General features: G+C 39.7%; 1 protein-coding gene across 3 annotated transcripts in view; it reads right to left on the bottom strand.

Moving 5' to 3' along the window:
- Positions 1-15,868, bottom strand: part of Pnpla8 (patatin like phospholipase domain containing 8) — a 60,973-nt gene that overhangs the window by 26,968 nt on the left and 18,137 nt on the right. For 2 of the 3 annotated variants that reach the window (XM_036205973.1, XM_036205972.1), the window contains 3 exons: positions 10,306-11,436; positions 10,066-10,215; positions 4,066-4,217 (listed from right to left, as the gene is read on the bottom strand). In XM_036205973.1, coding sequence (XP_036061866.1) covers positions 4,066-4,217; positions 10,066-10,215; positions 10,306-11,343 — 1,340 coding nt within the window. In that variant the 5' untranslated portion in view covers positions 11,344-11,436. The remainder of the gene's footprint in view (positions 1-4,065; positions 4,218-10,065; positions 10,216-10,305; positions 11,437-15,868) is intronic. The other variant, XM_036205974.1, reaches the window with a different exon arrangement.

The raw sequence follows: 15,868 nt of genomic DNA, 5'->3' as shown, positions 1-15,868 counted from the left end.
TCAGAGCAGTCTTCTCCAACATTTGGTTCTTATAATCTTTCTGCCCTCTCTTCAAGATGTTCCCTGAGCCTTGGGGGAAGAAAGCGTGATAGAGATATCACCTTCACTGATTATAGTTCTCCATATCAACTGTAGTCCACCACAGTTCTCTGTTATGGGCTGAAAGCTGCCCTAATCTATGAATTACAAGTATTTAGAAGGCAGTCTGATGCTATGTCCATTTAATATAATACTAGTAGATTATCCTGCAGGGCCTATGACCTTAGCCACTGGTTCTTGGTCAAGTTTACAGAATCAGGTAGAAGTTCCCTCCTGTGTAAAAAGTATTAAACCCAATCAGAAAGCTGCTGGCTACTATCATAACATGTCACTAGTGCATTGATGTGTGTATATCTTGCCAAGTAGGTTCCTACGCAGCTCACAGTTTCCCAAAAACATTGTTGCCTTTTCTCCCCAGCAACGGTACACAGCACCTTCTGGCACTATCAAATCTAACCAGTAGAAGGACACTCCAAATCAGTATAGACTTGACTTGGCCTGATGACCAAAATATGTGGCATCTTTAGCATGGGTCTTACCATCATGTTCTGGAGGATGAGCAAGGGGGATGGCACTAGCCTGTACTGTTTGGAGAGGATGTCTGGAAACCCCTGACCAACAACTTAAAGGGAGGTATCCCATATCTAGAGTTTTTAGTTTGATAACCTATGGCTTCTGGGAGAACCATTATTCCTCTGCTCTTCCTCTATGGTAACCCCAATTCAAACACCATTAGTGTTAATTATACCTGTCCCCACCCCATCCTCTACCCTACTCTCCCATCCCCTACTGTGTGGAGCCAGACTAACCCAAGACTTTCTCAGAGGCCCCAACTTTCGTTCTGTGTCTTTTTTCCAGGACTGACTTGGCAAGGTCAGTTTTAGGCTGGAGCTATGCCTTGAAGGAGTCAAGGTTTCCTTTTCTGAGTACTGGACTCTTCCTCCTGGGCTGTAGTGTCTAAGGGTATCCTGTGTTCTCTTTGCTAAAATTGTCTGATTTAGCTCTCTGTTGACCTTGGCCATTTCCCCTGCTAACAGTGTACTTAATTGGTGCTGTACTTAGTAACTGTGCTTGGCAGAAGCCATCAGCATATGCAAGACCTCCTAGTCCCAGCTATTGCTTTTGTCTTCTGTATTTCTCAGCCCTGGTCCCCCATTTGACACCTTGCTGCTCAGGACCCTCATTCCATTTGGGTTCACACTTGTCACCGGTGTTCTCCTAACCTCCCTTAAGGTCTCTCTTCCCCTTCCCAAATGGCCCATTTCTAGCTTCCTGGCTTCTACAGGTACTCCACGTTAAAAACACAAACCTAAAATCTACATATGAGAGAATATGTAACACTTGTCTTCCTGGGTTTGGGTTTCCTCATTCAGCATTCCAGTTTCATCCATTTATAAGCAAACATCACAATTTCAGTTTTCTTTGCAGTTGAAGAAAATTACATTTGTATATTATGATATTTTTACTATCTAATCATCAGTTGGTAGATGTCTAGACTGTTCCACTTCCTTGCTATTGAGAATACAGTAGTAATGAACATGGACGAACAAGTATCTCTTTTGTATATCTTTGGGGTATATGCTCAGAAGTGCTATAGCTGTATCATATGGCAGATCAATTTCTAGCTATCTTAGGAATCTCCATACCGATTTCTATATCGAGTACACCAGTTTGCACTCCCACCAGCAGTGAATAGCTAATGTTTCTTCCAACATACTGTAGCTCTCACTTTAAACAGAAATGTTGATGACTTGTAATAGTCTTGCAGACTGGTAAACGCGAACTGTTTTATGTGAAGTCAATCATTATAAAGTTTCTTCCCCTGCTTTCATTTTGCTTTGCTTTCCTTCAGAGCACTCACAAAGACCCCCGAGCACACTGTTGTTTCTCCTGCTTACCTCATTTCTCCTCTAGAATGCAGCATCATCAAGACAAGGGTTTTGTCTGTATTGTTACTCAATGTTTCTATACCTAAAGGAGTTTCTAGACAAGAGGGGCGGGCGTTCAGCCAGCTAACTCAATGAGTGAAACTACCCATGCAGCTCCCCTGAACTTAATGACAAAGGGACTATTCTTGCTTTCCCACTTTTCAACCTTGGGATGGACTCAGACAAGTTTAACAGTTCTCTCCAACTCATTACTATTTTATATTAACACATGAAGAAAGAACACCTTACTGGATTATTTCACTTTCCCATTAAATAGTCACCCTGCTGGCCGGTATGGTGATGCACACATGTAATCTTAGCTCCTAGAAGGCTGAGTGATGGATCACAGTTGGAGGCCAGCTTGAGCTATGGTTAAACCCTGTAACTCTAAAAGCAAAATATCCATTAAAATCTCTTATGACTTTTCTCTCTTCAGTTGTGTCTTTTTTGACAGTTGAGCATCTCTTTACAGATATGTAACCTTATATTCAACATGCTCAAAACAGACCTCTTATCCAATAGCCATCATCTCTGTCTCTGCAATTCCGTTAATCACTCCCAGGGTTTATATTTAAAATTATCTTAACTGATTTTTACCATATCTAGTCTCATTTTCTTCAAAATTTCCTTAAATATCCTTTCTTCTTACTTCAGAATTGACCATCATCTAAGGTTAGTAATTAACGGTCTTATGTCTAGATTCTAAACTAGTCTCCTTCTCTTATCTACTGCCTCACTTTATATTTATGCTAAGGACTTGCCAGGTAGAATTGTAAAATGCCACAAAGAGGCCACTGCTCGAAGGCAGGACAGTATACAAGTACATAGTAAAATCAGAGGTATGGGGGAAAATCAAAGGAAACAAGAACCTAGCCTAGAAAATCCTACGGAAAAGGTTCAAAAGACAAGGCTAGAAACTAGGTAAACATGACAGAGTAAACTATGAAGAAAGCACAGACGTTTCGGAGAACAAGAGCGAAGACTGACAGTGAAACTGTCTACTGAACAAAGACTGCATTTATTTTTATGTTTTCTATTGCACCGTAACTGGCATCAAGTGAAGACAGGGACAAGCAACAAGTTGGTGGTCTACATGCTCCTTCTAACCATCACCTAATAAACACACTATTAAGGTAAAAAACATAGTTAAATTTTTGAGAGAATGGTTGGTAAGCTCCTAAAGACCAAATTTGCAATATAAAAGAGATTAAATCAAAATAACAAGTGACCCAAATATATGTCACAATATAGCTTTTATGTTCATAAGGAAAAGTGGCTTTATACTTTACTTAAAAACCGATTTTATGGCTGGGTGGTAGTGGCAAATGCCTTTAATTCCAGCACTTGCGAGTCAGGGGCAGGAGGATCTCTGTGAGTTTGAGGTCAGCCTGATCTGCAGAGGGAGTTCCAGGACAGCCAAGGCTACAAAGAAATCCTGTTTCAAAAAATAAAAATTAAAAAAACTGATTTTATGATAACTATATTAAAATCTCAAAAACTGAATTAAATCTGTTGTGGTGATATATTGTGTACCCTAATAAAATTTGCCTGAAGATCAGAGAACAGAACAAGCCACTAGATTAAACAAAGATACCAGGAAGTGGTGGTACACACCTTTAATCCTAGCACTGGGAGACAGAGATCCACCCTGGACTACATGACATTGACTCAGTCGAGGAGAGAAACAGAGCCAGGCAGTGGTGGCACAGACCTTTAATCCCAATACTTGGGAGTCACACGCCTTTAATCCCAGCACTTGAGATCTCATGCCTCTGCTACCAGTATTTGGGAAGCACACATATCTTTAATCCCAGCACTAGGAAGGAAGTAATATAGCTGGGCAGAGAAAGGTATATAAGGCGTGAGGAGACAGGAACTGAAACCCTTTTGGCTGGAGAGCTTTTTGGGCTGAGGACTCAAAGGCTTTCAAACAGATGATTTGTGGAGATGGCAAGATGAGACATGGCAGTGGCTTGTTCCTTTGTCTCTCTGATCTTTCAGCATTTACTCCAGTATCTGGCTCCAGGTTTTTTATTACAAGGCCATTTAGGATTTGAGCAACAAGCTGTAGTTGTAAACACCACTTCTCCAGCCTTACCTTGTTCCTCCACCATCAATCGTGAGGATGCGGATTCCTCTGCCTTTCACTGGATCCACATAACCAATTAAGGCCAACATCTCTCTAACTGCAGCCTGAAGAGTTTCATCCTTAATTTGTCTAAGTCGTAATAAATAGGGAATAATTTTTTCCTACATTAAGAAAAAAAACTTTGTTACTTATGTCAAACCAAGAAGGAAAATGTAGCTGGTGTGGTAGCACAAATGTGGAGTCCCAACATTAGGGAGATAGAGGCAGGGGAATCTGGAGTTCAAGACCAGCCTGTGCTAAACAGTGATACGCTGTAACAAAAAGAAAACAAGTATTTTTAGCCGACATGAGTAGATCATAAAATCAATTGTATTTATTACTTTCTCTGTAATTACAAATGATTACTTTATGACATGCTAATATCAGTAACAATTTAGCATATATTTGTCCTAATTTTGGGTTAAAAAAAAAAAAACAAAAAACTCAGCCTCTGCCTGAATATTTTCTTGAAATGTACAACGTTTGCCAAATGGTATAATACACCCCTAAAATCCCAGCACTCAGGAGTCTAAGGCAGGAGGATTGTGAGTTTGGGGCCAGCCTGGGCTACAGAATAAATTCAGGCCAGCCTGAATTATACAGCAAGACTGCCTTTAAAAAAAAAAAAATATATATATATATATATATAAACTCTTAATATAATTAGTAATTTTGACAAAAGCTGACATAAATTTAAGGCAAAAACTGAGCTGTGTATTGAATAATTACTAACGTGCTTCTTTTTCTGACCAAACAAATCTGAAATACTAGTTTTGGTGTTTGGCTTTTGCTCTAGCTAGTACTGAGCTTCAGAGGACCCCTATAGGAATCTGAACCATGGTGGAGGCTACATAGGCAAATTTCCATTTCTGGTTAGGATGGAACAATTTGTTAAAGGTCCACGCCCATGCCAAGAGAAGCCTCAAGAAGACCACCTTTCAAATGCACTACTGAGCTGATAATGTAGTATGGCAAGCAGCTTTCCATCTGGACAGGGTGACTGCTGCCTGGAGCTAAGAAACTTGCTCTCTTCCCTTCAGGCATTTATTGGTTCTGGGAAGACACAAAGGATAGAAAGGCTGGGCTTGGTTTAGAGAGGGCCACAAAGGAACAGAGAACCCATCTAAGCATGTAAGCTCATGAGGTTGGTGTAACAAAACTGAAGGCCTGGGGAGCTTACATTGCACAACTGATTTCAACTTAATTCAGTAGGCTACACGGGAGGGGGAAAATACTAAACTTAAGCCTTCTGAAACACAAGATAATGTTTTGTATTCTTGAGTTTGTATGACCTAAGGCATGGTAGTAGGCCAGGAAAATACCTGAAAAACAGGGAAAATTAGGGGTATTCACCAAATTCTAATCATCTTTAACTCAGCTCTGTCCTAACTTAGCGATAGTTAAGTTTTGTATGTTAGCAGAGGAGCAAAGTAACTCTCTAGAAAAAGAAATCTAGAGCTTAAGTAATTTTTGAAACTCACAATGCCCAGCATATACAGAAGTCATGATGTATGTCAAATCAGTATCATATAGTCAAAGACCAGGAATTATTCTCCTATTAAGATTACCAATAAAAGATGCTTAAATCATAGTAACATTAATACAATTATACTTCAAAACACCAGAGTTATAAATTAACAAAATAAGCCTAATGAAAAATGTATAAGGCATTCACTTTAGAATTTTTAAATACTGATGGAAAACAAAGATCAAACTGATAATTTACCATAAAATGTTTTACTGACTCAAGGCAATCTTAGCATAATTTTCTTCTTTTTGTTTAACTTTAAAATTCATATGGAAATATGGCAGATTAAGAATAGTCAAAGTAGGGGCTGTAGAGCTTGGTAAGTAATTAAGAGCACTGGCTGAACTTCCCATTGGGTTTCAATTCCCAGCACCCACATGGAAGTACACTACTATAACTCCAGTCCCGGGGATCGGAGGCCCTCTTCTGGCCTCCACAGGGCACCAGATTCACATGTTACCACAGACTTACATATAAAAATAAATAAATTAAAAAAAAGAACAGGGCTGGAGAGATGGCTCAGAGGTCAAGAGCACTGACTGCTCTTCCAGAAGTCCTGAGTTCAATTCCCAGCAACCACATGGTGGCTCACAACCATCTGTAATGAGATGTGGCACCCTCTTCTGTATACATAATACATAAATAAATCTTTAAAAAATTATAAAAGAAAAGGAAGAAAAATAATAGCAAAGCTAAGAAGCTGGAGAGATGGTTTAGTGGTTAGAAACATGTGCTGCTTTTGCTGAGCTCCTGAGCTTGGTTGCCAGCATCCACATCTGGTAGTTCCCAACTACTGGTAACTCTAGCTCCTAGTGGTCCAGTGCCCTCTTCTGGCCTCCACAGGCAACTTTACTGGCATGCACATATACCTACGTAGACACACATGCATATACACAGCTTTAAAAAATTAAAATCAATCTTTTTAAAAAAGAAAAGCTGAGTTAAAAATTATGAGGAAGAACAAAGGTAAAAGACTTACAAAACTGGACATTAAGTTTAGCATACAGTTAAAGTAATTTAGGAAGTACAATATTGGAGCAAAAATAGGTAAATATACTAGCAGAACGAAATATTGTGTCCAGAAATAGACCATTATAAAAAATGCCTCATTTATGACAAGTTTTTTTTCAATAAATGGTTGCTTGTTCAACTGGACATGTATATTACCTATCAGAACTTTTACCTTACACTATAAAATCAAATGTACTCTAGATAAACAATACATACAAGTGTGAAAGGTAAAACAAAATTTTTAAAGAAAACCCAGAAAAACCCTTAGGGTAGGAAAAATTGTTTTACTTTTTAAAATTTCATTTCATTTTTTTGAGAACTTCATATATAAGTTCTGCCCCTACATCATTTCCTCCTCTCCTCTTATGTTCCCCTCCCTCCCAAGTTTATGACCTCTTCTTGTTTCTGTTGGTGGCGGCGGCGGTGGCAGCAATGTGTGCGCACGCGTTCGAGAGAGAGAAAGAGAGAGAGAGAGAGAGAGAGAGAGAGAGAGAGAGAGAGAGAATGAGAATAGAACCTATTGAGTCCATTAAGCTTTGCTTGAATGTACATGTGTCCGGGGCTGATTGCTTGGGTTTGAATAACCCATATGATAGAGAGCTCTTCCCTGGAGGAAACTGGTTCTCCTTGGGTTTGAATAACCCATATGATAGAGAGCTCTTCCCTGGAGGAAACTGGTTCTCCCTCTCTCAGCAGCCTCTGACTACCTGTAGTTCTTCATTGTGGAATTTCCCCTACCCACATAACATTTCAACTGCTATTATCTTATGCCTGTCTTGTTCAGGCAGCTGTCATTTCCTGGGCACACTGTCCCTGTCCTATCCAGGGGACACAATCTAGAAGCAACTATCCTGAGTCTCTGGGTGTCATAATCTTTCCACTACCACTGCTACAATTTTCCCTGGGGGGGGGGAAGCTTCTCTGATGAGTGGGTGAGTGCTATACTTATCAGGAAAAAATGTGAAGATTCAAATATTTCTTAAATGCAACACATAAATGCATATAAACTGGGCTAAATTAAAACTAGTATCTGTTCATTTTAAAGACTGAAAGATAAGCACAGTTGGTGAGACACTGTACACTGACATGTTCTCCCTAACACACAATAGAACTGTATCAACCAGAAGAAAAGCTGCTTTAACCCCACATGGTGGTGCAGATGTACACACCCAGCACTTGAAAGGCAGAAGCAGAAGGTGGGAGATCACACTAGCATGAGCTACATAGTAAATTTAAGGTCTGGCTAAACTTCATAATGAATCTATCTGAAGAATACAAAGAAGATTAAAAAAAAAAACTGCTTAAGACATTGGGCGAAATTGGCAAAAACAAGTTGAGTTGGCAAAGTACACAGCCAAGCAACACATGATGCAATTTCTCCCATTCATTGTTTGTTATTAGATTAGTATTTAGGGAAAATGTGACAACTTTCTTCCAACTACCTATATTTTCATTCCTGACTGACTTGAATTGAATTTCTATACCACATTTCTTCTCAGTACTGGAAGTTTCTTCGATCTGGTATCAGTTCTCAAATATAAGAGAATCCTCAAAAATTCGACTATTAAGACTAAAACTGGCCAGGCGGTAGTGGCACACGCCTGTAATCCCAGCACTCAGTAGGCAGAGGCAGGTGGATCTCTGTGAGCTAGTCCAGGACAGACTCCAAAGCTACAGAGAAACCCTGTCTCAAAAAAACAAAAACAAAAACGGAAAAAAAAAAAAAAAGACTAAAGCTGAGCATTACCCAGAAATCCATTAACAGTACAAAGAATAAATTATGACCTACCAGAATAAATACAAGCAACAAGGAGGGATCGTTTATAACTACCTACCACACTTTGAATAAATCCTATCTATGTGCCATGTGAAAGAAAGCAAACACACATGGAGCCCAAACTAACCTTTTCTGCAGACTTCAAGAGGTGAGGAAGACTTCTAGGGCACAGGCAATGTTCTGTTTGCTTCTATGCTGAGCATGTGAACTTCACTAGACCCAAACGTATCTACATTCATCTTGAATAAGATGCTGTTAAGTCACTCTTTAAAATATATGCTGTATCTGAATGCTAGACTCTTGTAAAATTCATATCAGAACTTAGTTCCTGGTGCATTAATATTACAAGGTAGTATCTTTCAGGAAGTGCTTAGGTCATGAGACCTCTGTCTCATGTATGAGATTAGAGTCCTTGAGAAGGGGGCTGAAAGGAGATGATGCCTTGTGAACTAGTCACAAGCTGCATCATACAGCCAACAAACCTTCACCAGACCCCAGATGTGCCAGCAATTTCCCCTGGGCTTCTCAGTATGCAGATTATGAGAAACAGATTTCTATTGGATGTAACTCACTCAGTCTAAGGTACTTGTTACAACAGCTCAGTGAACTAAAACAGTAATTCTATTTTAGATCTCTCCTTTCTGGCTATCCCTGACATGAACACTATCTTTAAAAGAACACATATATTTCAAAATCTTACCTCTAAAAGATATATCTATATATGAAATATAAATCTCAAATTTTAGAAATATGAAATAGTGAAGCTCTGTTATGTATGTGTCAGACAATGTAAACCTATTGAAGGGTACATTTCAAAGAAATACTTTTCAGCAAGACAGAAGGTAGAAAAAGTATGAACTAACAACTGCCTGTATGGTAGACTTAAAAAAAAGCACTAATAGGTTTTTAATGAAATTGTAACAATATCATTATGGTATTTCCAAATTATTAAACATACAAGTAAACTTAGTACAGACACAGAGATTCACCTTCCTTGGTCACTTAGCTTCTCTTCAAATGGTCTATTTAGTGAAGTCTAAACTTGGTTTACTACTCTATGTGTAGACTACTGAAGTGAGGAAAGTGAATTGCTTACCAATTCAATTATTAGTTAAAATGTTTGGACTTCTAATGTAAAGTCACCATGGGATGGTGAATCAAAACCAGCAATGGCTTTCTATATTATGTTTCCTGTCTTCTTTTTAGACAGAATCCTGCTATATAGCCTAGGCTGGTCTCACACTAATGATCCTCTTGCCTCAGTCTCCCAAATACTGGAATTGAAGGTGTATTACATACCTGGCTATTTTATATTTTGAAAAAAATGATTACATGGTAAAAATGTACTGCACTGCAATTAAGAATTTGACAATTATTAGGCAATGCAACTAACATATTTAAACTTATGCTCCATTTTTATATATGCTCAACTCAAAGTATAGATATTCACAATTATAGCAGAATTTATGTCACAGAACAAAAGTAATTCAATTAGCCTAATGTGTACATATAAAATAATGGGGCAATTACCAAATATATTGTGTGATTTGAAACAACAATTTTCAAATGAGAAAGGCTTTGCATTCCCCACTTTAAAAGGTTCATTAGAATTTTTATTTCAAAACAAGTATTAAATAAGTTAGACAGAAATTACCTTGACAGCCACTCCTTTTCCTTCAGGAAATTCTAGAAGATGAAAAGTCAGTTCTTCAACCCTAGTAATACAGAGCTTTGGGTCAGCTGTTCTTCTTAAGGCCTGAACTAAGGCTCGAGTTCTGTTATCAATACTCACTCTTGCAATAATCTACAAGGACACAGGAAACACGTGATTAGGAGATAAAGGTACTCTATAAATGGTTAGCGTTTCTCAGGCCCACCCTGAGAAACAACTTGCCTTTTCTCGCTGAAGAGACACACGCTTTTTCTCCTCTGCCTTCTTGTCTTTGCTGACAGCTTGCTCAGTTTTCGAAGGCTCTTCCTCTCCTTCTGGCTGAGTCTTTGAGTCAGACTTTAATTTGGGTACAAGTCCACCAATGTAACCACCGACTAAGGCTTGTACGCCTTCGGTGGGGCGAGAAAGGAAGTTAGCAATACTTTGCTTTGCAGACACTGGAAGAACCTCAGGCATCCGGCTAGGGCTGGAAGGTTTGTCCCCAGCATCTAGGGGAGATCCTGAGTCTGGCCCATCTGTCAGGACGTCAGGGGCAGGAGAACTGGATTTCTCTTCTTCAAGGTCTGGCTTGTCCTGAAGACGTTTATCTTCCATTGTTTCAGACATACTTTCCTTGCGACTGAAGTATGAATTAATATGGTTCGCTAAAAAGTAGAAAGACTCTCCGAATCTGGTGGTTATACTGTATGTGTAATGGAAAAGGCTCCGCTTGGCTGTTTCTTCTTCCTTATCTGCAATGTAACTTTTCTGTTCGGCAAAAGAATTCTTTTCTGCTGATTTATCACTATAGTTTTTCAGAGATTCAATGGCTTGTTTAACATTTTTTTGTTTTAACCAGCCCCTATCTGATACTTTTCTGAAAATTCGAGAATTTGGCTTAAATTGAGCTAACCGTGAAAACATTTCATTGTGACTGCCAAAAATAGCCTTTGAGACAGAATTCCAAGTACTTTTAATACGGGACATACGAATGCTTACTTTTGTAAGTCCCTTGGGAGCAGAGGTGCTAAGTTTCAGCGGTCCAGTATGTAAGGCATGGTTGCTCGGAGAGTACCAGCACTTACTGCGGCAGGCTTCACCTCTGCTCCATTTACAGCTTCTCTTACTTGTGTGGAAATCTCTGTGCACACTGATATGGGTCATTCGCCAATCATGTTTAGAACATACAAAATGCAGCTGTTTGCTTCTCCGAATCCCACAAAGACTTCTTGAATTACTAAGGAAGTAAATATATATATCTAGAGTCAAATTAATAGACATAACTTAAAAATCACTTATTTTCTATGTGACATTCTCTCTCTCATTTCACTCCTGAATGCTTCACTTAAGAAATTCCATAATTCATGTTCTTACCTGAAATGGTTAAAAAAAGATTAATTAGTATTCAAGTTAAAAATCAAAGTTGAGTTTATACACATGACTTTGTACCACAGCAACAAACCCTATCAAAACAAGATGAAAAAGGCTGGAGAGATGGCTTAGCAGGAAAGTGCACTTGCTGTTCTTGCAGAAGACCCAAGGTTCAATTCCAAGGTTCACAGCCCAGCTGTCTACAACCCCCAGTTTCAGAGGACAGATAACCACACTTCTGGACTCTGAGGACACTGCACACATGTGGCACAAAGACATACATGAAGGCCAAACATCCAAACACATAGCAAATAACAATACACAAAAGTTTAAAAAGATGAAACACTGCATTTCCAATATGGCTGGTGAAGATTTAATTTTAAAAATAAGAGAAAATAATTAAAGGTGCAGATATCAGTGAGAAGTTGGGGAGTAGGACATTTAAAAGAAGAAATCAGAGATATTTCCTACTAAGTTTTTCCAATTATACTATTTTCTCTTTTTTTAATTATTATTAAATTCTTTACTAGCTTGCGACATTGGAGTTTAAGCACTCTGAATACAAGAGTCAGGCCTTTATCTCATCTGTTGTGAATCATTTTTTTTTTCCAGAGCTGAGGACCGAACCCAGGGCCTTGTGCTTGCTAGGCAAGTGCTCTACCACTGAGCTAAATCCCCAACCCCGTGAATCATTTATAGAATGCTCAAATCCACAGTGGACATGGTAATAAATGCCGAGGCCATACACGGGTTACTAAAGAACTTCCAATTTAGAGCAAGAAATGGGCATGTCAGCCGGGCGGTGGTGGCGCCCGCCTTTAATCCCAGCACTCGGGAGGCAGAGCCAGGCGGATCTCTGTGAGTTCAAGGCCAGCCTGGTCTACAGAGCGAGTTCCACGAAAGGCTCAAAACTACACAGAGAAACCCTGTCTCAAAAAACAAAAAAACAAAACAAAACAAAACAAAAAAACAAAAAGAAAAAGAAATGGCCACGTCAAGACTATTTCCCTCATCTAGTAATAACTGCTCATTACAGAGGCTCCCTAATTTCCCTTACCCAGTGATTTCTCATTCATTAAGGGCGACGGGTGATGGCTCAGTGGGTAAGGTGTTTGCTGTGCAAGCATAAAGACCCACGTTATACTTGTAACTCTCCTTTTGCCGGGGGTGGGAGGGGGAGGGGGAGTGGAATCCAGGTGCTCACTGGCCAGTCAGTCTAGGCAATGGTAAGCCTTAGGTGAGAGATCCTGTTCAAAGAATAAGGTGGAAAGTAACAAAAGACAACCCTAGATGTTGACTTCTAATCTATACGCACATACACACCACATCAGAAATTATGTGCAGCAGCTTGCAAGTGGTTATAACTGCAGTATAGAAAAACATACATAAATAGGGGTAGCCTAAAATGGACAAGAGACATAAATAGGCCATCCACAGAAAAATAAAACAGTAAAATCATAAAAATATTTATAAAGTAAGGGCTGGAGAGATGGCTCAGCAGTTAAGAGCAATGGCTGTTCTTCCAGAGGTCCTGAGTTCAATTCCCAGCAACCACATGGTGGCTGACAACCATCTGTAATGAGATCTGGCGCCCTCTTCTGGCCTGCAAGCATACATGCAGCCAGAACACTATATACATAATAAATAAATAAATCTTTACAAAAACTATTTATAAAATAAAAAAGCACCAAATAAAACATATTTTGGCCTGGTTTTGTGGTATATGCCTATAATCCCAACACTCAGAAGGCTTACAAGGAAGATCATCAATTCAAGACTAGTATGAGCTTCACGGTGATAAGTGGCTTGGGTTACAGGGTGAGATACTGAACAACAACAACAAAACGATCAACAAAATTCCCTATCCTTTCAACCAGTACAAATGTGGGCCGCAGACCAACCTCAGAAATACCTGAGACAGACTTCACCTAGTATATGAAAGGTCACACAATCAATTTCTAATACTAAGCCGTGGGTGGGCGGGTAGCAACTGAGAAAAATAAGTGCTATCCATTGTTGATAATGGGTTAGGAAAATAGGATCCAAAAGCTACTTGACAAAATCTAATGAAATTTTATCTATTTATTTATCTGTTTATTTGTTTTTTTGGTTTTTCAAGACAAGAGTTTCTCTGTGTAGCTCTAGCTGTCCTGGAACTGGCTCTGAAGACCAAAGTGGCTTCGAACTCAGAGACCTGCTGACCTCTGCCTCCACATAGTGCAGGGATTACAGGCAAGGGTATGCCACAACCACCCCGAGATCTGAATACATTTTAAATCACTGTTAAATTTCATTTATTTTTTTAATTATGGAGAAAAGTCAGACCAACAAAGGAGATGCTATTTCCTATGAAAAGATGAATTTTTGGGAAATGAAGAAGTGGGTCAAAATGAAACACAGCTTTAACCTTAAAAAGAATAAAACAGTATGTTCTCAAGCCAAATATGAGTCAGTATGGTCTGAGCATGTAAGATTCAGGCTGACCACTGTAGATGTAGTTATGTAAGATATTAGTAGTCATGGAGCAAAGAAAGTCATAAATTATGGTACTGAGACTTGGATCCCTATGGAGAACCACAGGAAGATAGTGTGGTGGATATTGTGTTCCCTGAAATATTGTGTGTTCCCCGAAATAAACATATCTGGGGTCAGAGAACAGACAGCCACTAGAACAGAGCCAGAAATGGTGGCTAGAAAATGGGAAGAGTAAGCCATAACAGAAGTTGGGCGGTGGTGGTGCATGCCTTTAATCCCAGCACTTGGGAGGCAGAGCTAGCCAGATCTCTGAGTTCAAGGCCACTTTAGAAACAGCTAAGCATGGTGACCCACGCCTTTAATCCCAGGGAGTGGGGACAGAAAGAAAAAGGTATATAAGGCTTGAGGACCAGGAACTAAGGGGGAAAAAGCATGTAGTTAGTTTAAGCTTTGGAGCAACACAGTTCAGCTGAGATTCATGTGGAGGAGGACTCAGAAGCTTCCAGTCTGAGGAAACAGGATCACCTGAGGAACTAGCAAGGTGAGATAACTGTGGCTTGTTCTGTGTGTCTCTGATCTTCCAGCTATCACCCCAATAACTGGCCTCGGGTTTGATTTTATTAACAAGTACCTTTAAAATTCCTACTACAAGATAGGGTACAGCAGAGCAGGTAAAACTATAATATAGGTTTCAGTGTTCCTATCTGAGAACACGCTTAGTTTTTGAACTCATCTATTGCTGTGGTAAGACACTATGACCCTAGCAACTTATAAAAGAAAGCACTTAATTTGGGGATTACAGTTTCAGAGCGTTAGTTAGGAGCCCATGACAAAGGAAAAGCATGGTGGCAGGAATAGCCAAAAGTTTTGTTAGGGTTACTACTGAAGTGATTAAACACTATGACCAAGGTAAAGGCAACACCCCCCTCCCCCGTAACATACTTCCTTTAATAAGATCATACCTCCAAACAATTCACTGACTGGGGTCCAAACATTCAAACATATAAGCCTACAGAGGCCATTTTCACTCAAATCACGAGCACAAGCTTGCATCCTGAATCACAAGCAGGCAGCAGAGCACACTAACTGGGAGTAGGAAGGACATCTGAAACTTCAAAGTCCGTCCCCACTAACATACTTCCTCCAACAAGGCCACACCTCTGAATCATTCCCAAACAGTTCTACAAACTAGGGATCAAGTATTCAAATATTCCAAAGTCTAGGAAGCCATTCTCATCAAAGCACCACACTCAATTCCCCCACCAAAGGCTTGTGGCCATATCATAAAAACCCATTTAGTCCAACTTCAAAGGTTCCCATCATAATCTTTCAGTCTCAACACAGTGTAAAAGACCAAAGTCTCTTGTGAAACTCAACCTCTTAATTGTAACCCCTTTCAAAGCAAAAGCAAAAAACAAATTATATATACTTCCAACATAAAATAGCACAGACTATACATTACCGTTCCAATAGTGAGGAAATACTAGATCAAAGCAAGATCAATACCCAGCAGGGAAACTCCAAATCCTGTAGCTCCATGTGTGGTGTCAAAGGACTTCCATGGCTCTTCCCTTCCTTCTTTGCTAACTGCAACACACTTCTCTTCCTGGGTTGGTCCTACTCCCTGTCTGTGGATCTCCTTGGCATATGTCTCAAGACTCTGGTGCCTCCAACATCTTGAAGAGGATCTTGCTTTCACTTTCATAGCTCACACAATGGCCTCAGGGACTCTTGCCCTCTTGGGGCCTTCATTTAGCCCCTACCCTGTCACATGTTGCCTGGCCTCAACAGCTCTCCTTAACCATGGAGGAAGATTATACAACCCCTTTACTCATGTGTGGTGATATATTGTGTACCCTAATAAATTTTGCCTGAAGATCAGAGAACAGAACAAGCCACTAGATTAAACATAGAGGTCAGGCAGTGGTGGCACACACCTTTAATTCTAGCACTCAGGAGG

Source organism: Onychomys torridus, chromosome 14, assembly GCF_903995425.1.
Source record: "Onychomys torridus chromosome 14, mOncTor1.1, whole genome shotgun sequence".
NCBI classification, from domain to species: Eukaryota; Metazoa; Chordata; class Mammalia; order Rodentia; family Cricetidae; genus Onychomys; species Onychomys torridus.
This window is presented reverse-complemented; position numbering and strand designations above follow the sequence as displayed.